Below are 24,577 nucleotides of genomic sequence, written 5' to 3' on the forward strand. Positions count from 1 at the left end.
ACTGTAAATGTTTATCAGATTTTCAGGATTTTTATGACATGGACTGCAGGGTGGACATGATGCACATGCTCATGGGAAGCTAGTAAATCCATTTACGAGAAATGTGGTGTTACATTTGTGTGTGAAGGTAGTTTCAAGCACTTGGCTGCGGTCAGTGTGTTAGTAACAAGTACTAAATGACGTTTGCGATGCATGACTCAAAATCTTCAGGGTAACATAACCTGGACGTCCAAGAGACTTAATCATAAGTCTTTTGATTTTAGGCTTCCAAACAGACTTGACAGCAGTGAGTCATGGCTTCACATAGACTTTAGCCTTTTTAAACCAACTTGTGCTGCCAATCTGCCCTTCTTTTTCCAGACAATATATCTGCATCTAAACATTTTCTAACACTTGTAGGGAAAACTGCATATCTCTGCATAAAGCAGCAAATACACGTTAAATCATCACATCATAGTAACGGCGACTGGCTTACTTTGATTTGATTGATGTAATTACAATCAAAATTGTGATTGTAATTGCACCACAGTAGCAAGATTTAAAGAATGGATGTTTACAACCATCACTCTAGGAATGTCAATCACTTTCTCTGTGTCACTGATTGAAATATGTACAACGTCTAAATGGAATACAATTACATTTTGTACAAACATTCATTATTTGATGATTTCTAGAATTTTCCTCCAGCTCTCCTGTTGAAGTTGAAAGCTGCAGGACGATTGAAACGTTTTCATGAATATAGTATGGTTTGCTGTAATTAGTATAAGTCCATCATACACTGAAACTAATGCATTGAGCAAATTCTCCATATTCACAAGGCAAATTGTTAATGTAGGAACATTTTTTTTCTAGATTGAAGGGTTGACACCAGTTTTATACGGGACATTTTATGACACTGAATGATGGTGTATGTCGTTTTCCATCCTTGAAGTCCTGCCCATGATTCCTGAGCTGTGTATATAACTATATATTACTGCAGTGTGTCTACCGTATATCTACGATGCAATTTCCACTGCCGCTCTCTCTCTTTCTGTCTCCGCATTGCTTGCTGTCTTTCTCGCTTTTACCCACAACCTGGGGCAACAGCTTTTGAAGAGATTCAATTTGAAATACTGGCTTGCATATTTCACGAGCCCATCCTGTTTTTATACCCTGTACTCTGTTGTTGCTGGGAAGATGTTTCATTGACATTGCATTGGAATGCCTGTGGTTACTGGTCTCTGTATGTACTTGCATACTGTATGTGCTACTAGTTTGTTCCTTCAACCTTCTGGGGTGAGTATCCTCTTGTTTACTCTTGAAATTCAACACGATAAAGAAAACTCTGGCTTTTTTCTCTTTATAGCAGGAGGCAACGCGCTGTTTGTGTTGCAACTCTTTTTGCATTCTTACCTCAACCTGCAAAACCTGTGATACAAATCGTTGGCCCTTAGCAAAAGACCCAAGAGCCTGTGTGGGATTTTAACAAGAGCCAAAGGGCCATTCTTTGCTTTCGGAGACACAAACTGGTTGGCATTGATCTTAGTCGTCTGCTTATTCTGCTTGCTCAGAATGTAGGGATCAAATGTTTTCCTCTTTCATGCTAAACAGTTGTATTTATGAGCTCTGTCCTTCCACCCAAGTGAGCACAGTATTGACTGGCATCTGCATAATCAATCAATTCAAGATTGATCACAGCACAAAGAAGGGTGATGCCCCACACCATGCATCACTGCATGTCCACTGAAGGTGAATTGCATAGGGTAGGTTTCATCAGCCATTTAAAAACAGCCTTTTTTGGTGAAGAGAAGATTTTACTGCATCTTATAACAATTTTAACAACATCTTCTTGTAGAAAATGAATTCAAAATGAGCTTTTCTGTTAAGAAAAGAAAAGAAAAAATAAAAGGAAGAAAAAACAATACAGATACTCTTTAACCATGTGAGTCATCTGTGGCTATCTCATGATTTAACCATGTCATGTCTATATTTGTAATCCATCCTACACTGAAGCCTCTCTCACAAGAATGGACAAGAAAGTGCTGCCAGCTTTCTGTAAATTACACAATATGCAGAAAGCATAAAAAATTATTTCTCTGTCCCTCTCCGGACTTTTTTTCTCCTTTGAAACAAGAGGGTGGCTCGCACTGATGGCGCTGCAGTCGTGTGTGTGTGGGCAGCTGATAAATGTCTCCAGTTGACCTTGATCATTGAAAACAAAGACTGAAAGACAAGATATATGGCTCTGAAGAGAGACCAGATGGATGTCTTTAACTCCAGAGAGAAAATGCAGTATTTATGTTTTTTGTAACTCTCTAAACTTGTATATTGCACACAGTATGAATAACAGGAAAGTAGTCTGGCATTAAACGACAAAACAAAACAGCATTTATACTAAAAAAATGGTTTGGTGTAAATACTGCAAAAACCAAATATTAAAAATCAGTCCACACTTTCAGACACTTCCAGATCATCTGTGTCACGGCGGGGTGCGCCGGTGTGTGTGTGGAAACAGGACCCAAAAGCAGATGACGATGAGGAGTAGTAAGGTTTAACAGAAAGGTGAGGCTTTATTTAAATGACGGCAGGGTTAAACCAGGAAACAAAACACTAAACTGGCAAAACACTAAGAAACAAAACACTGAAGGTACTAAGACCAAAAACTATAACTATAACTGAGGTGGAAAAATAACAGGCAAAGACTAAGACTATAACTGTAACTCTGGTGAGATAAACAGACTAAGACTAATGTGGAATTAACAGACGAAAACTAGAACTATGGCTGAGGTAAACAGACGAACCGACAATGGCATGAAGAAAACAAAAGGCTTAAATACAGACATGAGGTGATCAGGGGAAGTGGAGACACATGGGGGAAACAGCTGACAGACATAAACCTAATGACAGGACCAGGAGAGGAAAGCTAAATACAATGAACAAAGAACACATGACATTGTCAAAATAAAACAGGAAATACTAAAACTAAACATGACAACACAACTTAACAGACCTAATACGTGATGAATAAATACAAAACCCCAAAACATAGAAAACCCAGGAACAATAACTGCCTAAACTAAAGGCAGATAGGAAATAACACAAACTAAATCACATAACAAAATGAGACAAATACAAACATGAACTCAGAGCGCTGGGTCAGAGACCCAGCCTGTGACAATCTGAGATTCCTCTGCACTGCACCCAAAGAATGATTTCTTGACTTCTGTCAACCTCACTCATCAACAACCACATTAAAGTTTCATAGCCCAATACACTTGCATCATCATTTTTATCGTACAAACAATAAAAATGTACACACTAACTAACTAACTAACTGATACAGTTCATGGAGTTATCTTTAAAATGGAGTGCTATCTGTCATGGAAGGAATCAGATATGACTTTCTACTGCATCCAAGTATTCCTGATAGGAACTTGAAACATCTGCTAAGCATACGGGACTTTGGGCTCAAATACACACCATTAAATTTTATACGACCATGAAATTTCACAGCTTTGATCAATGCGGTTTAAATTTGTCAGTGTTAACACACTAAGATGACAAACATGGTAAAAAATTATTGAGGTTTCTTGTGTTATTCAATGCATAAATTACTTAAGCGTCATCCTTCCATCCTCCAAATACGGTACTCACTTAAGTACTCGTCTAGAAAAGGAGGTTTGCTGTCAAAGTAAAGTTCTCCAGCCAACGTGTTTCAAAAGGTGCAACTTTTTGAAACTTTTTGGGTCATTAATAATACAATGAAATAAGATAAGATAAGATAAGATAACCTTTATTAGTCCCACACGTGGGAAATTTGTTAAATAACAGGGAGCTTTTTGTCCACTGGTTGGAGAATACACAATTTTTTGCTAGCAACAGCCATTTGCCTGATGGTCACAGACCAGTCTCTAGGTCTGTGAATAAATGGGGCTTTATTCACTTGTCACACATGGAAAATTGCTGATGCATCTTAAAGGGTTAGTGATCGTGTGTCTGCAAAACTTAAGTATCTGTTAAACCTGCATGTTAACATCATTGTTAGCATTGTAGCGACTTTATATTGCCATTTAGGTTTTTGGAGTTAAAGTCTCAAAAAGCCAGCATAAGTTGGTCAAATTCCAAATGTACATTGATATATTTAGAAATTTCTTAAAACTAATGGAAATGACTTACTTTAGAGTCAGCATTTAACTCAAAATCTTCAAATGTCCTTAAATAATAAGCCTCTATGGGTTTAGCGTACATTCCCAGTAAACTTTCATAGTAAAGTTAGTGCAACTTGTCTTTAACTTTTATATATAAAGCATTTGACATGGGTCCATTACAGTCATAAAGTTTAAGTGAGCTATGCACCCTCAAAATCTGCCCCATTTTTCTCATTTCCAATGCAATATACATCTCATAACTGCACCATAATGCCAGCAGACAGATCATTCCCTGTACTCACACTGTACTCACACTCAAGGTCTCCCACTTATAGCCCTGAGCAGTCACATCAGCATATGGCATTTTAAAAGTGGTACACTGAGTAAAAATCAGTGGAACGTCCCCTGTTGAAGCATTGTGAATGTTCATGGTTGGCAAGGGGTTAGGTCATAGATTAATGATGAAAAAGGCGGAAATGTGTCATGCTGTTTGTTTTTTTGTTTTCTTTTTTACTAAGGGTGAAGAAAAATGATTAATCTTGACCTGGTGATTAGAGAGGACCTGGACCTTTGCTGCTAATTGGCTGAAAGCTGACATTGTGCATTTTAATAGCTGTTGTTTCTTTATCTGGGCTTAGTGCCTCTAAACAGTTTCAGAAACACTTCAGAAACTTTTTCTTTCCGTCAGTGTGAGACTGAGGTCAGTTGGCTGCAATGCAGCATATTTCTTTGGCTTAAGTGTGCAGCACAATAACCTGGAAAACGTAAGAAAATCAGTTTTTCCTCAGCTTTTCCTCAGTGCCCTCCTGTTCAGCTTCAAGTCTCTTTTGTACATATGACACTAAGTCATGCATTCCCTGTTTGCAGCGACTGTGATGAATTTCAAATACACTTGAGCAAATTTGCTCCATACATCATCCTCACCATGCATTCGAAGGGAGAAATATGCTTATTTATGCAGAGGCTTCTGCTCTTCACCCTGCCCTTGTTTTCTGCCTGATGAACTGATTAATTCTCTGGGAGCAGTATGAGAAACATAGGGTAGGCACTGAGTGAAGAGGAATTCAGCAGAGGTGACAAGGGAATTCATTTCTGTTTAATTTAAGGAATGATTTAAGTACAAAGAAAATTAAGCCAAAAATAAAATGCTTGCTAACTGACAATACACATGTTCAGTGCAAGCCGCTCTTCTAAATTCAAGCAACCATAACTTAGCTTCTTCTTCAGGGATGTTATTTGCTGTGACTTCTGCTGATGTGGTTTTGTTCACATAATGCCCTCTTCAGCAACTCCTTGGCTGCAGTCCACCAGAGGATAGACCCTTTGAACCCCAATGGTCACACAGTCCAATAACTCATCTCTCCTGCTGCACACCTCTGTGGGGATGATGCAGCAAAAGCTCTGCGGTCAAGGTTAATGATCAAGTAAAACTAGCATGAGGCAACTGAGTTCACAGCGGGAACATAATCAGTGCATCGCTTATTTAAAGAATGTTGTCACTGATGTCATCGTCTGTCCAAATAACATTAACTTTCTTTGACCCTCCTGAACCCCAGTTTTTACAGAGAAAATGTGCTTATGGTGCACTTTTCTAGTTGAATAAATCTTGAAAAATAAAGTAACCCAAGCATTAACATCAATCTATTAAGGCCCCCACGCCTTCTAACCACCCACCATTACAGTGGAAACTTTAATCCAAATGAAACAGTCCCTGTAATGGATAATCTCCACAGAACTGACTGGTATAGCTTATTTCTGAATTCGAGTTTCCTTTCATTGTTCCTAAACTTGTAATAGGTTTACATTTCTTCATATTTGCTTTCTTGCCAAGAGTCAACTGTAACAATTTACTGTAAAGCTTTCTTCACGAATGCAGTTGAATACTGTAAATCAGGATGTTTTGGGAAAACTATTAACATTAACATACTGTACATTGCTTACAGTAGCGTCACAGTATTTAGTAGTCTGGTATTTACTAGAGTCATTCCTATTCCTATTCCTAGAGTCATCCAAAGAAAACCTTTAAAAAGAGCTTCACAAGCCCTGGAAAATTGTTGCTTGAGATTACTTTAGAATTATAAAAAAAGTCTGGCCCCTTGAAAGTAAAATATAAAGAAATAAGTGGTGCTTCAAAACTTTTACACAGTAATGTATTTATTCGTTTTATTTAATGAACTGCAGATACAATTGTATTATTAATAAAATTTTTTAAAATGAAACAAAAAAAACTGGATGTATTGAATTGCAAAGCGTACATTCTATATACAGCAGTGTAATAGTTTGCAGACTATAGCAGCTACACTTTAAAATTTTCAATTCAATTCAATTCAATTTTATTTATATAGCGCCAAATCACAACAAAAGTCGCCTCAAGGCGCTTCATAGATACAGAGAAAAACCCAACAATCATATGACCCCCTATGAGCAAGCACTTTGGCAACAGTGGGAAGGAAAAACTCCCTTTTAACAGGAAGGAACCTCCGGGAGAACCAGGCTCAGGGAGGGGCGGCCATCTGCTGCGACCGGTTGGGGTGAGAGAAGGAAGACAGGATAAAGACATGCTGTGGAAGAGAGACAGAGGTTAATAACAGATATGATTCGTTGCAGCTAGGTCTGTTAATACATAGTGAGTGAGAAAGGTGACTGGAAAGGAAAAACTCAATGCATCATGGGAATCCCCCGGCAGCCTACGTCTATTGGAGCATAACTAAGGGAGGATTCAGGGTCACCTGGTCCAGCCCTAACTATATGCTTTAGCAAAAAGGAAAGTTTTAAGCCTAATCTTAAAAGTAGAGATAGTGTCTGTCTCCCGAATCCAAACTGGAAGCTGGTTCCACAGAAGAGGGGCCTGAAAACTGAAGGCTCTCCCTCCCATTCTACTTTTAAATACTCTAGGAACAACAAGTAGGCCTGCAGAGCGAGAGCGAAGTGCTCTAATAGGGTGATATGGTACTACAAGGTCATTAAGATAAGATGGGGCCTGATTATTTAAGACCTTGTATGTGAGAAGCAGGATTTTGAATTCAATTCTGGATTTAACAGGAAGCCAATGAAGGGAAGCCAAACCAGGAGAAATATGTTCTCTCTTTCTAGTCCCTGTCAGCACTCTTGCTGCAGCATTTTGGATTAGCTGAAGGCTTTTCAGTGAGTTTTTTTTCAGTATTTTACTTTAGTTTCACACTTCAGCTGATCTGAAACATCACAAAAGCTGGTTAGAGAAGTTGAGCACAGACATAGGAAAACTTCTAGTGCTCACAGAATCGCCAGATATCTCATTTGTTTTATCCCTACAAAATTTTATGTATAAAAACTTTAAAACTGCTTAGCAAATGGGTATTTCCAAAAAGTGACAGTTCCTTTAATTGTTCTTCATCTCAGCCTGAAACTAAAAATACCATGCTTTAATAGAAAAAGTACCCCCAGATTATTCTCTTCCATTTAACTTAAATAATTTTACATCTTCCAAATGCATGTGCTCCTTTTTGCTTACATCTTAGATGTGGCAGCCAATGTGAATGAATTACCGATACCCTGGACTTTAAAACCTGATATACTTCCATGTTGCCTGCAGTCAGTGTTGCTTCGTGTTGGAAGAACACAGATTTCTTTGCCGCTGCCCTTTTGCTCCCTTTTACCTAACAGCAGAAATAATGGATATCAGTGGAGCAGCATCTCCAAAATGCATCTCCTTGATGTTCCTTTGCTAGGACTCAGAAATGGAGCACAGCTGCTTCTGAGCCACTCAGGAGGCTTTTTAGAGGGAAACTAAGATTGCCATGAGGCCAAAAGAACTTTGATGCTTTAGGGGCACACGCTGATGGGACTTACTGATGTCATTTTTCCTATCTTATTATTTTACCTTTTTGTTGGGAAGCATCACCGTAATTAAATTCACAACATTAACGCGAGAAGGTGAAAGCATGGTGATGGACCTGCTTTTGTATCTTTTATTAAGGGTGTTTTCATACCTGCTGTGTTTAGTCCATTTAACACGGTAATCGCATTTGAGCAAGTGCACCGAGACCCTTTTGAGGAGGTGGTCTCGGTGCAGTTCCCAAAACTTCCCATAGCCACATATGCTTTAATGTAATGCAGCAAGGTACTATAGATGCGCAAAGGTCTGTATGGTCTAGCAACTAGCTGTGAAATGAACCTAAATTCTCCATGTTCTCCTATATTGCAGGTACAACACCTTCTTCCAGTATTTACTTTTATTGCTCCTGCCCCAGACGCTTCTGCAATAAAAGAACTGAATAGTCTAACTTGATGTGTAGTGACGCATTTTTATTTGCTTGGGGTACACTTGGATTTTTCGCTGTGTAAAAACACAACAAACCATGGGGAAAAGCCACAAGTTTGCAAACCCATCAACTATTCGGACCAGAGTAAATAAACTATAGGTGGAAAATCGCCCCAAAATGCCGTAATTAAATTAGTCTAAGTAAAGCAAGGAATTAGACTAATTAACCAATCTAATAACTTTCCAGTGATGGAAATGGAAGATTAGAAAAAGATAAATGAATATTGAGATGAAATGAAAAGGTCCAATTTAAACTATACCTTGAGTACTTGAAGGTCAATTTTTATTGGAAAACATGAATAAATCTTGCAGGGTGCCCAGGTAATTAACATTTAAATGGAAACAATAATTGATATCTAGAGAATCATTGTTTCAGAATATGGGCTGTATGTGAGCTATCATAAACTGAAATAAAATAGTCCATTTGGAACAGAGACAACCCGCACCTACCTGATTGGTATTCTTGCATTTCAGACATTTTCTTTCATTTGGCCTCTTATCATGAACAGAAGAATTGCCCTGTTTCTCATACCGAAGCTGTAAGTGGGATAGAGACACTCTTCCATAATGTGGATATTGCCACACTGTGATGAGCCTGTGGAGTCATCTGGCTAAGATTTCTAATGAATCTCAAAAACTATATGATACCTGTGGTGTTTGACCTTTTTAGCTTGTGATCAAAGTTTAACTTCATCAGATTCGAGGTGTTACCTCCTTTGCACAGTATCACCTTAAAGCACTTGTGGCAGGCTGCTGAGTTTGCATCTTTTGCTGTGAAGTACAGCAAGACTTTTGACGGCTTCACCTTGGGCATTTTTAATTTGTAGCTCTGCTCTAAAAGAACGTACGTACCTGGGCCCGCCTACTATCCTTGGAAAGGTAAAATGATTGGCTAGAATCCAAAGTGTATGACATCTCAGGAAAAAAAAGCACAGAAATAAAGCACCAAAATGTGCGCTGCTTTTCGGTCTGGTTACTACCGTTTATGTATGGTACCGGATACCAGTACCCATCCCTACATCTCAGATTTATCTTTTAACTCTTTGGAGGGTGTCACCGGGCTACTAGTACTTTTGACACACAATATTAACAATTAAGTAACCTGATAAGCACTCTTAGAAATAAGGGTACAGCAAAAGTCAGTTTCTGTCCAGTTTCTATACAAATGTACCCTAGTGACCAGAGTTCAAGGTAACTCCTGTACTTTTCCCAGGCAGAAATTACAAAACATTTTGTACTTGGAGATTTTATGGCTTTCCAGTTTTCTTATTCATTTAAGTTAGATAAGTTAGATAGAAGTTGGTGTTTTCCCTGTGCCAAGTGGTGTTTATCCATGTGTCTGTCCAATGACATCCATGTTATGCTAAATAGTTTAAGTTGGCTGTAGTTGCACATGTGATAAAGCTTTGAGTGCTGTATAAGACAAGGAAAGTGCTATACAGCTGTGAGTTCGTTTCCAAGAATCTGAATGAGTATTGATTAAAGAATGATATACACAAAAGAAGAATAGAATGCACACTCCTGTATCCAGGTTCATTTTTGTGCTGTAGCATTAAGGTGCAAAATTGACACCGGAGCTTTAAGATCGGTTTCTGTGAGATACAAACAGCCTGTCAAGGGTAGAAAAGGAGTACCTTAGGGGGATACAGCTCTAGTGACAAGCCATTGTACCTCTGAAGGAACAATATGGTACTTTATATTCTGTAAGAGAGTGTAGAGTATGATAATATATCAGTCACCAAGCTCTCTGTAGAATATCTTATTTTCCTTTGATGCAGTAAGTACATTTTGCTGACTTCTGTACTATTACTTCATGCAGTACAGAAACAAAGGGCCTGTCCTTAAATATAAAGACATGCATATATTCATAGAGATGTTTCCAGACTTTGTAATACTGCAAAATAAGTCAAAGGAAAACTACTCTCTCATGCATCCCGATTCAATTTAACACCTGTACATTGTATAGTATTTTGCCTTCTTTTACCTTCTAAATGTTATAAAACTGTACTGAATTTCATTCAGATTGTTTGAGGTGCATGGATTGTCTTTTTATTTTACACAAGTGGAGATTCCCTTTCTATGAGAGTGATATTAGCGGTTGTAGCCCAGCATGCAGCATTAGCAGACGGCCCCAAACTCGCGTCACACCACTGTACCGGCCTGTTCACAATCACGGCAGTGAGAGCAGGAGATGTCAGTGGACACTATAATTGTATTCTGGATGAAAAGCATGGAGGCCACTGCGCTCATCCATCTTCAGAACTGACATGTGGAAAAACTGGGAAATGAGAGGAAGCATCCAGACCTTGTCCTTGCCTTGTCAGTCACTTTGATACATAGAACAGCTCAATCCCCTTACCTGGGAAAGACAGAGCAGCAGGAAAACTGCATATATATATATGCGTTCGTTTTTCATGGTTATTTGTGCCTCTTCAAAAATAATTCCCTTTGATCACCTGTTCCTTCTTTTTTTTTGTTCCTTTTATCGGAATCTGACTTTAATCCAGCTGCATGCCGCCTGTTGGTTGTCTTAATATCTCTCACCATAACGGGGGCTCTAGCAAAATGCAAATCGGGACGACTACATTTAGATTCATAACAATGAAAGGAAACATTGTAAGCAGGGATCATGGCAGGCTCTCTTCCCCTAAAAGAAGTCTTCTGTTTTTTCCAGGCAGGTCTATTTTCTGCATGAGAAAAAGCTCACCTGCAGCTGAATGTTGAAGAAGCACACTTTCCCTCTTCATTATTCATTGCTCATATAAGCTCTATTTTAGAAGTAGCAGACCTAGCTATACCCATTACCAGAATACTTTTTTGTCAAGCCTATGTGCTGCCATATATATATATATATATATATATATATATATTAAATATTAGCAGAACAGGTTTGTCGCCATTCAAGGATCGTTTTTTTTTAATTATAACGTCTCTACATTAGCAGAAATGCATATATAAGTATGCTATTATCAATGAAGGCTTTTTTTAGACAGACAACTTAAGACACAAACTAAAAGTTTATTGTTGTTGTTGCCCTTTGTCTTCCTCTGAAGAAAAATCGTGTTGACTTTCTTCTGAAGTTCTGCATGAAAAGTGGTGATTTTATGCTCAGTGATTCAATTCTTATCACCAAATCCAATAACGGGGGTGGGGGGGGGGGGAGTCTTATCTTGTTATCACAGTTACTTTTAGCTGGTGTGCAAAACCGGCACAAATTCAAAGTAAGTCTTTCAGGAAAATCTGCTGATACATGTTGTTCTTATAATAAACGGAGACGTTGAAATGTCTTTCAAGCTTCATCAATATGTAATCAAAGATTAGTCAGTCCCATGTGTTTAAAGGCACGTGTGCTAAAATAAGAGCTACACTCTACACAGCTGGGTTTGTGGTCAATATCACTTTTTTTTTCTTGAAGGCACTTTTTTGTACGTCTAAAAGTGGCAGAAATAGTCCAACTGAAAGAAAGAAAAATTGGCAGTGAGAGCAGTTTAAACCATGCTTACTTTTATCTTCAACACAGATGCCAGTGTGTGTGCATTTCCATTTGAACATCCCAATGCCTCGGTTATCAGGATGTGACGGAAAGGTGTTTCAGAAGCTTCTTGACCGTCTGACAAGCACTCCTGATAAATGATACTGGCAGATTAAGTGCAGCCTTACTGAGCCACTAACATGACTGCTTAGTCATGTTCTTCTATCAGCTGACAAGGGAGCATTGAAAACTGCTCTCAAGGTGATGTCAGTTAGATCAAAATGTCTTCAAACACATTGGATGATTAGAGAAACAGCTGGTATTTGCTATGTGGACAAAAAGTATATAAATATATTATTTGTTCCTGTATATTACATGCCTATTACACCTCTTTTTGTTTTAACGTGTAAAACGACACCTCCAGTACACTCCAACATACAAGTATTCACACAAGCAGGCACACATTTAGTGACATTTGTTTTGGCTGCATGACTGTCCCCCCTACGTCTGTGTGTGTGGGAGCGTGTGTCACTATTGGCTGTTAACTATCTTGTTTTTTTCACATTTTCTCTTCTAAAGATTTTGCTGTAAGAAGTAATGCCTTGATCTTTTTCTTTCTTTTTTTTTTTTACTTTTGTACACTGTGGTTTTATAAGCTGCTCTGTGCTTTATGTTTTCCTGGTTTTCATTGTCTGTCAGTGTCTAGACAGACAAGAAAGGCATTCATAACAGAGCAGGCAGACAGATGAACTGTTGAGTGATGAGGCACAAAAAAGAAAAAAAAGAGAAAGGGTCAACATCTTACCACTAACCCAGGCAGCCTGGAGAAGAGGTCAGAGCTCACCACGGATGCAGCAGACACCTCACTCTGCATTTTCTCCTCCTTTCTGCAGCGATGACCTTTCTCCAGACTCGTCTATGGTTCAGGAAGGGAAGGGAGGAGAAGGAGAGCTGCAGAGTGAGGCCCAGTCACAGCCACAGCTACAGCCACAACCCGAACTGCAACCGCAGCCCCAACAACAGCAGCAAGAGACTCAGCCACAGACTCAGCCAGCACAGCCCCAACCACAGACTGAGCCTCAACCGCAGATTCAACCTCAACCTCAACCCCAACCCCAACCCCAACCCGAAGTCAAACCTCAGCCAGAACCTGAGCCGAAAGCCCAGCCTGCACCAGAGCCCGAGCCTCAGCCGCAAGTCAAGGCTCTGAGCGAGGCGGCCCCACAGGAAGCCCCTAAAGCCCCTTCGCCTTGCCGAGAGGAGCAGACGGTTGCAGAGAAAGAGAATCAAGAGTCAGAAGAAGTTGTGGAGGCAAAGACAAAGCAAGAGGTAGAGGAGGCGCAGGCCAAGCCACGCGAGGGTGAAGCAGCACAGGAGGAAGAGGACGAGGAAGGGGGAGGAGCAAAAGGAGGTGGCCCGGGGAGGAGAGCCAGTCTGCACCACACAGCCTCGCCCTTGAGGGTGCAGCGCAACGGGGCCGGCTCGCACTCCGCCGCCTCTGACTATGAGCTCTCGCTTGACCTCAAAAATAAGCAGGTAGGGTTGTGTTGGGGTTGGGAGGGGGCGGGTTGAGTGTTGGTGTGTTGTGTTTGGGAGGGGGAGGGGGAGGGCAGGAGGTGCAGTAGCTTGGCTTGTGTGTATTGTACGTCCTGTGGTCTGACATTTTTGTGGTGTTTCGTTTTTTTTTGTCTGAAGAGAAGGTCAGGTGGTTTGTGGTCAAAGCTGGTGTCTGACTTTTTAATTTTATTTTAATTTTTAAAATTTGTTCATTTATGTTTTTGTTCGTTCGATGTATTGATCCCTATTAGCGCTTATGGGCTGTCAAAAATATTTCCTTTTCTCCATTATCATAAACCATCATCATCAATGCCATGTCATCACTTCATTGACATCCTCAGTTGTCTTCATCACCAAAACCGGATTGTTTTTTCAAACTGTGATTTTCTGAGAATACACTAAACAGTTTTCAGGTGCAGGCTGCTTTACTATTCTAGCAAGGATGCACAATTACCCATCAAAGTTGAAGTAAAAACAATGTCACAAAATGCAAGTTTGTATTTGCATGACTCCTTAAAATTTGTATATTTTCTAATGCTTTATATTAATCAGTGGATGGTGAAAAGCCTTAACATTTGTGGAGAATAAAAGCACATTTCATTGCAGCGAGTTAAACTGACTTTGTCCTGAACTGTAAAAAGTGACTGTTTTTCTACGTGCATTTTCATGTTCTCGTGTCTGTGTTCTTATCACGCTGTTCATCAGGAGCTTAGATATCATCTACATTACATAATCATCAAGAGCCATCAAACATTAATTTTCATTATCATCCATCTAAACAACATTCTTCAGTCCATCGAGCTTCGACAAGGTAAGATGGCAGGTAAGGCCCCTACCTGAGGGGCTCCTCACCGTTTTTGTGCTGGATTGATTATGTAAAAGGGCCCTCCACTGAATTTTTGATCCATTTTAGATTCAGCCTGTAAGAAAAGCACCCTTGAGGGCTGAAAAATGCATTTCCATAAACTGCTGTTTATTTACAGCCTTTCAAAGAGAGTCAGTAACTATAGATGCTGATAAAAGCATGGCCAACTTTAAAGCTAAAATAAACCTGTTTACAGCCGTATATTCTGTTGTCTCTCTAGTTAATTTTCCGTTTCACGACAGTTGTACTGGGGATGGACGTTTTCATAGCTAACTTGTTAAATTATTAGGGCTTGAAGTTACTGATGCATCATTAGGGGCGTGGTCAGTGGGCTGGCTGTTGGCTAGGCTTCACCATCTGCTAAGGTGAAGTGCACTTCTCAAGCCGTGTTTGTGGATCTGGTCTTTTTTTGCGCCATTTTAACAGAGCTATATAAACAATAACTGCATTAACACACTTCACATGTGCTCCAGTTTTGGTGTGTCAAGGTGTAATGTATGAAGCAAGTAACACTGTAGAGAGATCTTGCTCACCCAGCTTCCTACTGCTAACTAGCTAAGCACTCCCTTTCTGCTAAAAGAAAACAAACAAATGAGCAAAAAAGAGCTGCAGTAGTAGAATCTGTGTTTTGAATGTGAATCCAGATTTGAAGTTATGATTTTGAAAGAAAGCCATCCAAGACTCCTTTAAACTGCCTTGTGGAAGTTGTAATATCAAGTGTAAACTATATCCAGGCCCCCCAAATCTATTCGTTTTTCCGAGTTTCCTTTTCAAATTGCTTCCCTATATTAATGTGCAATACTAATTTCGCTGGGATCCTCTGTATTTCAAGCAGAAACTTGTCAGACTTGAGCCACTGTAATGTACGTCATGCAGGTATTTTTTCCAGGTATTCCGAGTCCCTTGGTTCAATTTGTTTCTTTTCAAGGTACACCTCGGTCCCTCAAGTCTTGACTTATATTACTGTCCCTGTAAGTGCTGTGCGGCACACTTGGCTGCGCTTAATCAATAACCCAGAACAATCAGTAAACATGGTCACTCTAGTGTTAAGTGTTTCTCACAGTCAGATAACCAGTGACACACTGTGAAAGGAAATTTGCTCACAGGTGACAGGGGAGATGTCTTTTAGATTGTGTCCTTCTCTGCCAATACATATTTAAATTCGCAGAGTGAGAAGAACACACAGAAAACTGCCAGATAAGCCAGCAAAGCATTCATTCCAAGCCACTGAAACTAATATGTCTGAGCTGGATAGTTTTTCCATATTCGCTCTCTGTCAGCTCCATTTCATTCAGTTTTGATTGCATTTCCTCAGTTGTCACTTCTCTAATTGAGGCTCTTGATTCTTTTAACCTTAACGTCTCCTTCTCACTTCCATTTTCTCTCTTTTAATCTTACATCTGAAGGTCCCCCTTTCCTGCTATCTCCCTGTCAACAAGGCTTGAGATACGTGATCAGCTAGATTGATCTTCTATCTGTACAACCTGGGGTGCAGGGGGCTTGATGGATCTCCAGATCAATGTCAGAGTAATTGGATCTGTGGGGCGATACCTTGATAACTGGGGAAGGACCTCATGATGAAGTATTTGAGCATTAACTCACTTTAGTTTAGCGTTCAACCTCCAGATCCCCCTATTACTTTTTCTCTCTAAATAGGGTTAAATTTAAATACATAATGGTTTAAATTTAAATACTAGTCAATCCATGTAATAATACATACACTTACATGGAAATGTACATTATATTTGTTTTGCTCATAGCTCACTCATATAAGATGAGCCTTTTGCGTTGCCTGCCTAAAGTTGCTGCATACCTGCAAGCCCCTTTGCAACCCTGCTCCACTCAGGCTTGGCATTTTCATGCTGTCTGACTTAATCGGTGTCATATCTGTTGTCACTGATGCTTGCTCTACACTTACACCTGCTTGTTCTGCTGTGTTACCTGGGGGTTCTTGCTACAGCTCTGCTGGTTTCCCATGTGTGCACATAGAAGGGCGGGGAATATAGTCTCCAAACATTTGCTCTCTGCCCTTTCAGTTAATTTTGTCAATTTAAACTCTTCTAGCTACAATCCTAGTCACACACAACTGTGTGTACTTTAAGTTGCTCATAAAATGGAGAGGTCTTGAAGAAGTAAACAACTCATGCAGAATGCACAGCACTTTGTTTTATAATGAGGTGATGTGACCTTTACTTCTGCTCAGTAGCTGCTGCTAATATCTGCTTCAGCAGTTCATATTTCCCAAGAATCAAAAAGAGCACTGAAAATGGATTTGATGGGCTGCCTTCACTCATAAATACACTAAAAAGTGCAAATGCATGTTATGTATCTCACAAAGCCCAGGTTAGGGTTTATAGTTTTTTTTTCATTCCACAATAAGATGATCACTTTTCTTCTCTTTAAACAGCTCATGCAAAATTTAGAATTTTAGGGGGGTATTGTTCTGCAGATGTCCGCAGCAGTGGATTACATCTGATTTCGGCCACGCTGGGACTTTTTCCTTGCAGTTTTTGTTTGGCCAAGGCCCATCAGTGTAATTCTCTTTTTCTATTAACTTAAGATAGTGTCTGCATTAAAATTTAGTCACCGCTGAGCTTTTTCTGTAAATGACTTTGGTCAAGGACGCATGAGCTAAAAAGATTTCCATCCTCTGATGACATCAAGACTTTTCTATTGTCATCCTCATTTACTCATACAGTCAGCATTAGTTGTGTCCCAGTTTTGCTGTTATATAATCATCTCATTAATCATGCAGATGTTTCTGCGCTGTAAGACTGTGCATGAGCATGAAAGCTAATAATCATGGTTTGAATTTCCACCCCTTATTTCTGCAGCATGTGAAAAGATCATCTGCAGTTTTGTTCACACAGCTCAATCTGTGCCTGCACGTTTAAGGACAAAACTCGACGAATCAGTATTTTAGGGCTGTTTGATTTATAGGGACTGTAAAAAAGGCAGTATTTAATCTCAGGGTGGGTAGTATTTTACAAGTCTATGACATTACTTAGCTTTACAGGTACAGTTCAGCACATTTTGTGTTCAGAAAAAGCCGAGCTAAGCTAAACTAATATTGCCTCATAGATGAAAGGAAGCAAATAAGAGTGATTCCCAAAAACTGAGTGGATAAAAAGGAGATAAATGTTACCACTGAAAAAAGGTGTTTAGAAAGCATTTTAGTCAAAGCTGTCTTCAACGTTCTGCAGGAATGAATAAGTGAGGTTAACTAATTTTTGATTATCAAGGTAATCGGTATTCTTTAAGAAGCCTTCACATATATAGTTTTACAATTAGGTTTAAATGTCACAAGTTGAATATAGATGAGGCTTTTCTAAGAGGCCATTTGTGATAATGATACCGTAGAAGGAGGTGGAGATAGTAATCATGGCACTTGACTCTAAATGGCAACAACTGCCATTTATTTGCAACCAGTAAAAACAAAACAAAACAAAAAAGCTGTGTACTGCACCTTTAGTTGACCTTTCGGTTTTGAGACATTTCTATTTGAAGCAGAAATTTTCAGACTAAAACATATTCCTTTTCCAAAGCCCCTGGGTATTAATATTTCATGTATAGACAGAGAAAGTATTTCAAACCAAGATATCTATCATCCCCATAGCATCTGAAGCCGAGAACCCGTCTCTGCCTCCGCAGCCCAAAAATATTTGAAATTTGCATTTTGAATTCGCACTTGTGTTTAAGTAAGATCATTGTCTTAATGTGCTAAACCTCTATTAAACCCCCTGTTTGTTATGGGTCGTCTATTTGACTTCAAGAGGATTAGAGACCGTGTCCTTGACTTCAAATATTTACATACCCCTTCTCTTCTTTTTGTTCACCTCAAAGTTCAAGTAAAATCTGTTATTGCACACTCTAATTTTATTCTGCGTATTCTGCATTGTGGCACCGCTTTGTGTTGCATAGCTTTTCTCCATTTTTGTGTGCCTCATTCAGAGGGGAACATGAGGTCAGCATGGTGCTGATCTCTCCGTCAGAATCGATTTAGAGACGTGGTGTGAGAGAGTGGTGCCATCACCGTTTTCTCAGACCACTGTGTCTCCAGAATAATCTCTCCCTCCATCAGCGCTTAGTGAAGTGATCAGAGGTAGAAGTGACAGAGGTCTAATGGGGAAGATTTTCAGCAATGCCATTCTTGACACGGTCATCTGTCTCAACACCTCTTTCTATACCTTTCTTCCATTCTTTTTTTACTTTACCACATGCATTACATTTGCAGTGGATTAGCATGCAGCCCTTTAAATGACAGCTAAGGATTTATTAACACACGAAGAAATCAGAGTTTCCTGAATATTTTGCTGCAATTGCTGACTGAGCAGTAAACTGGAATTTATTAGATTCCCCAGTGCAATCGTCACCAAGTGAACCATTTTGCATCACTGTAACTGGTCTTATAGTAACATTAATGGACACAGCAGGCAGTCGCTGTGAGTTAAAAGCCCACTGCATGCTACTCTCTGCACCAGTGAGCCAACAAGCTGGCTTTGGAAGACACATCAAAAACATTTTCTCTGTGTCACGAAACTTGACTCCAAATTAACGATGGTTTGTCCAACTGGCAGAAAGAAAAGGTTGAAGGTTTTAGACTTTTTGAATTCAAGTCATAGTTCTAAGAACTTAATATTTATGCAGTGCAGTTAAACAAGACACAAGTACCACCTACATCTATGCTCTACCTTCACATTACTACTGAGAAATAAACTTATGAGGAAGAATGTAACACTCTGACATATGTGCAGAGCCACACCAGTACGCTTCAGTACCCATAAACCAAGCTGGACTAGTGTTAACATAGAAGGTCAAGGACAGAGTTGCTAAATCTGCAAAGGTCCATCTTCTACTGGGTCTGATGGGTCCTTAGAGATGAAATAAAACAGGTAACACAGACAGAAGCACTGTGCACTGTGTTCTGAAAACATGCACTTTGCACTTTTGACTGGACTGTCCAGTGAAAGTGGTACACAGCATTTGCAGTTCCAACACAATCCTCGTTAGAGCTGCCATCAAATCCTGTCTACTTTCCTCACTTTCTTCCTCCATCCATCATGTTCCAGCTCGTCTGTAGCTGTAATTCCATCTGAATGGCACAGTGTATCAGATACGCACTCTAATAACGAAAGCAACGTGACCCAAATGCTTTATTCATCATCCCCGACCCAGCTTACGCGGAAGCCAAAACAAACAAGCTCGACTGCTACATTTAATCAAATGCAGCCAAGCTGACAGCCCTTTTTTGCGCATTCAAGGGCACCCCTGCAGTGGAACTCTGCAGAATTTGTTTTGATGAGGGACACCTCTGCGAGTAACGAGGTCAATCATATTACCTCAGCGCCTGTCTTATAAAAAAAAAAGACTACACAATCTCTATTTTAGTTTCCGCACAGTCATGGTGATAACGTCTTGTCGTATTAAGAGTGCATGCAGCACAGAACAATCCAGATTAAAAAACGATGAATATTCAGGCTGAGTTTGACTGGTCTGCAAGGGATGACAGCCACTGAGAAGTCGCCATCAGCAGATACAGTAGAGCTGTGAACCAGCATCCTATTCAAACTCCACCTTAATATTCTCAGTACGTTTCACTTTGCTCACAGAGGCTCTGCAGTGAAATGTAAATGGAGTAGATAAGGTGGATTTTCAGTGTCATTCCACTATTCTAAAGAGCTTTGTATGTGATTCGGTTCCTCCAATGACAATGACAGAGGCTGCATCTTGCTGAATTAACCACTTATCAAAAATTGCAAACCCTACAGCCATTACAGCCTATCAGTGTTTTTTTTTCTTTTGCAGAAGTCTGTTGGTTTGGTGACTTTGTCCAGGACTAAAAGGAAAGCAGATTAGCAGCTGAAAGTCACAATTTGATCCTTCTTAGCTGCAGTAACCATTCACTCAATTGCATTTGAATTGACAGGAAGGTTATTTTGTACGGACCAAATTTATCCTCTTGTACACATCACTCTGATATAAGAGTTCAGCTCTAAATTCGTAAGAGAATCAAAGGAGGAAAAAGCAAAGATGTGAATTTTCTCAGATGAATACTTTGCTTTTTATAAAGTACATTTTCATGCAAAATATTTTGAACATTTATGTATTCGTTGTGTTTCTTAGTGATGGACTATAACTCTTTTTTTATGGAAAACAGTTTTCCACTTCTTATTTTGCATAAAATTATATTGCTGTTAAGTCATTTGACCAAGGTAGGATTTGTTTGTAGTTGAATCGAGGCAAAGAGGTAGCCTGAGTTTCTTGTTCACCCTTTCATTCACCAGTCTGGATACTAAATTGGTTCTGGTGTAACTGACGTCCCAGCTTCACAGACATGACTGAAAGGTAGCCCATCTGCAGCCGTTGACTCATAACCTCCAGTCAGGAGAATCGCTTCAGGACATTGTCCTCAGCTGTCCTTTCTGGCATGCAGCCGAACTTCAGCTACGTTCTCAGTCCTGGAAGTATTCAGTTTTGTTTAGACAAGCTTGATGGAGCGTGCAGCAGGCAGGATGTATTTGTTGTGAATCCACCAGGCGATTAGCTGCTACAATGCCGACGTGGACTCCATCAGACGTCACACGGACTTTGTTCTAGTGAAGTGACAGAGACACTTGTGTTCTCACACGCAGCTTCGTGTCTAGAAAAGTTCAGGGCTGCAGTGCATGTGTAGAAATGTCTTGAGTGTTTGTTTTTTTTTGTTTGTTTTTTGAAAGAGTCACCCACTCACTCATGAGAGTAAGTGGTGAGTCTTTCAATGTTTTTTGTAGGTGTTTCAGTCCCTGCAAGGCAAACGTTCACCATGAATGAGACTTTCACAAAAATCGTGCTAGTTCTGTTTGTAAAACGGTGGTGCTGTTCTTTCAAAGCTGAAATCTTTTCCACATTAATGCCCTTGATAAAGTAAGATGAGCAACAGAATTATATTCATTGATTTGGTGCGAATGAAAAGGACTTTGAAAGATAAGCGCTCTTTCTAGGCACTTCCAAAGATACCCACACCCTGATTGTTCTGGGAAACTCAAAGAGGTTTCATCTAGTGTTTGAGCTGCTGTCAGATGAGGAAGGCTATATTACATCTCTATCTATTTCCCACAGCATTTGAGCAATTTTTCACAGGCAAGATTAACGGCCTGTTCTGTTTCAGACAATTTAAGGTTGTGTGGAAGACTTCTCTATGGACTTCATGTAGATTATGAGCTCTGTTTGCTGAAGAAATAGCTGGATGCCATGACTCAGCTATTAGTGTGGTTACAGATTCAGGATACATAACAAAACCAGCATGGAAAATACATTTACTGAACCATGACAATATTATTTAGATTTGCTGATCTTTAGTATCTAAAAATAGGCAATGTTTTTTTTCTTTTTCCAACTAAATTAACTTATTTTTTCTTTAAATCTCCGTGTGACTAGTATTCCACCAATGCACGCCTATATGCATTGCACACTTACAAAAAAACATCGAATTATAATAATACTCTTTTACCTATTTGCATGTATCTTGTATTCGTTGCAGTTTTAAAAATTATTATACAACTATGACTCTCATATTTGGTCTTAATAATTGCTGTCCTCACTTTTACTATCACTGACACAAAAGAAATGTTTCACCAATTTATTTTCGCTCTGTATGTCTCTTTCCATTTTCTTTAGATCGAAATGTTAGAGCACAAATACGGCGGACACCTCATCTCCCGCCGTGCTGCCTGCAAGATCCAGACTGCCTTCCGCCAGTACCAGCTCAGCAAAAACTTTGAGAAGATCCGCAATTCACTTCTGGAGAGTCGACTGCCTCGACGCATCTCCCTGCGCAAGGTCCGTGTGCAAAATACGGAGGGTTTCTCTGCTGAACGGGCCCTGGCAGAAGGCTGTAACCTGGCAGGCATCCCACTGGTACGCTCACCATCTTTGCCTGCCACGGTTGGTGGCACCCTAACTGACCTGGAAGACTCCTTCACTGAGCAGGTCCAGTCATTAGCAAAGTCTATAGATGATGCACTCAGCAACTGGAGTCTGAAGACCATGTGTTCACTCCAAGAAGGCGGCAACTATCAGTTCAGTGCCGATTCCTTTAGCGCAGCAGCGGCAGCAGCGGCAGCAGGGGTTGGAGGTGGTGGAGAAGGCGCGGGTGGGGACGTGCGAGACTCTGTAATTCATCAGGGCTCCGTAGACCCAACCGACCTCTCAAGGAATGCAAGCAAGCTGATGATGGCGTTTCGAGATGTGACGGTGCAGTTTGACAGTCAGAACTTCCGCGTTTCATCTTCAGTTAGGGAATCATCCACTTCTGTCACCCTCAACAGTGGCACCCAACAAGAAGGAACCTCCAGCACTGTCACCACCACTTCCACGACAGCAAATTCTGCACCAGCCCCTATCCCACCCGGTCCTTCACAAGAACCCCCTCCTCCACCTGCAGACATCCTAGCAGAGCCCAAAGAACTCCCACCCCCACCCCAGGAGCCTCCACCACCACCAGAATCAGAGATAGAAGGCAGCGAGCAGGATGTTGAATTCCCTGCGCCACCTCCTTCTGAAGAAGAGCTTGGGGAGATGGAGCAACCTCCTCTGACCCCTCTGGATAAGATGGCATTCCCCCAAAGCCCAGAGGAGGTTGTTGTGGTGGTACCGCCACCACCAAGAGAACCAACTGTGGCCCCTCCACCACAGGAGACTATAGTGCTGGGTAGCTCTCCTGCGGTGGAGCCTTTGGATGTTAAGAGATGTGGCTCTGAGACAGCAGACAATAGCTCAGAGCAGATGAGCAGCAGCAGCACATCGACGGAGGCACGCTCAACGTCCGAGGCGTCGTCCAAGGAAGCATTGCAGGCTATGATCCTCAGCCTGCCACGCTACCACTGTGAGAACCCCGCTAGCTGTAAATCACCCACTCTGTCCACAGACGTCATGAGGAAACGCCTCTACCGCATCGGCCTCAACCTCTTCAATGTGTGAGTAGCAGATTCATTCATTAGTGCTTGTAGTTCTATGGCAACAGAAATTAAAATCAGCTGCCAGTTTGTTGATGAAATCTCAGTATAATTTATAGTTTTTGAATTAGTGAACTGTTATATAGTTCTTTTCAGATGTGCTCAAGTTATTGCCAATATTAACACTATATTAACACAGTATGGTATTCATACTGCAACCACATTTGCAACTTCTGTTGCATTTTCCTGCGTGCCTTCATAAAGTCAGCAGAAGAAGAAAAAAAAAAAGAAAACAAAATGTGCTCTGAAAGCTTATTTATGTCTGGGGTGTTGCACCTTTTCTCTCATTCTGAATCCAGTTCCCCTCGCTGTCTAGTGAAGAGTGACAAAGTCAAAACAAGATAAAAACTTCCCAAAATGCCCTGCAGACAGGGGCAAGGTGGTTATATGGCAGTGATAGATAGAAAGAAAAAAATGTTACCAAGGTAACAGTGCAGTGCATGGGGAATGCACTTGTGTTTATGTATTAAGTAAAACAAAACAATGAACCCTGGAGATGTGTGCTTGGTGACATCCAACCACCAGTAAATTAATTACTGAAACATTTAATCATAAACAAAGTTTACATATGAAGAATTTAAGTTAAAGCTAATGTCAGCAAACCAGGGGAAATGAATATCCCATATTTAATTTGTGCGCCACTATGCAATCCCATTTTAAAATGTCTGGAACCACATGACCCCTGTGTGCTAAGTACCCAACAGCAGACTTGAAAGGCATTAATAAATAGAGAAATTTACCATATGGTCTATTATCCTTTCACCCAGAGCATACCCTAAAGGGCCTAAACACCCCACATATTCTAATAAATGAACTGGACTCGTGTAGCAAGCTCAGCTCAACCGCTGATTGAGTTGCTGGGTAACAGTTGGAATGCATGAAGGATGAATCCCCCAAAATAATGGCAGCGATCCACAAAGCCTAAAATTCTCATTAGTCATTCTTCTGCGAGTTGCGAATGTAATTAAAAGTTCCTTCAGCATTGTGTGAACCAGTACCTTGGGAACTGGGATGAAAAATTTGTTAACATTTCAGCCCGAGCAGGATTGGATTTTTCTCTCTGCCACCTCAGCCATTTCTGTAGAAGCTCTACACGCTTTCCAAAATATCTTGCACTGAAGGAAAATACACTCTTCTCCCTTGGGTGTGAGATTTTGTGAGGATATTCACCCAGTTAGGCCATGTCACACATATTTGCGAGATTGGAGCTCATAAACACACATTATCTTTTTTCTTATAATGCCAAGCTCTGCAGCACCATAA

The 24,577-nt window shown here is 40.3% G+C and overlaps 1 protein-coding gene across 3 annotated transcripts in view; it reads left to right on the forward strand.

Annotated features, from left to right (window-relative positions):
• iqsec3a (IQ motif and Sec7 domain ArfGEF 3a) overlaps positions 1–24,577 on the forward strand; it is a 123,315-nt gene that overhangs the window by 49,537 nt on the left and 49,201 nt on the right. For 2 of the 3 annotated variants that reach the window (XM_014336138.2, XM_005930283.3), the window contains exons 3-4: positions 12,793–13,435; positions 21,978–23,275. In XM_014336138.2, coding sequence (XP_014191624.2) covers positions 12,793–13,435; positions 21,978–23,275 — 1,941 coding nt within the window. The remainder of the gene's footprint in view (positions 1–12,792; positions 13,436–21,977; positions 23,276–24,577) is intronic. The other variant, XM_042224179.1, reaches the window with a different exon arrangement.

Source organism: Haplochromis burtoni, unplaced genomic scaffold (assembly GCF_018398535.1).
Source record: "Haplochromis burtoni strain Fernald_Lab_line unplaced genomic scaffold, NCSU_Asbu1 Contig_131, whole genome shotgun sequence".
Classification (NCBI taxonomy): Eukaryota; Metazoa; Chordata; class Actinopteri; order Cichliformes; family Cichlidae; genus Haplochromis; species Haplochromis burtoni.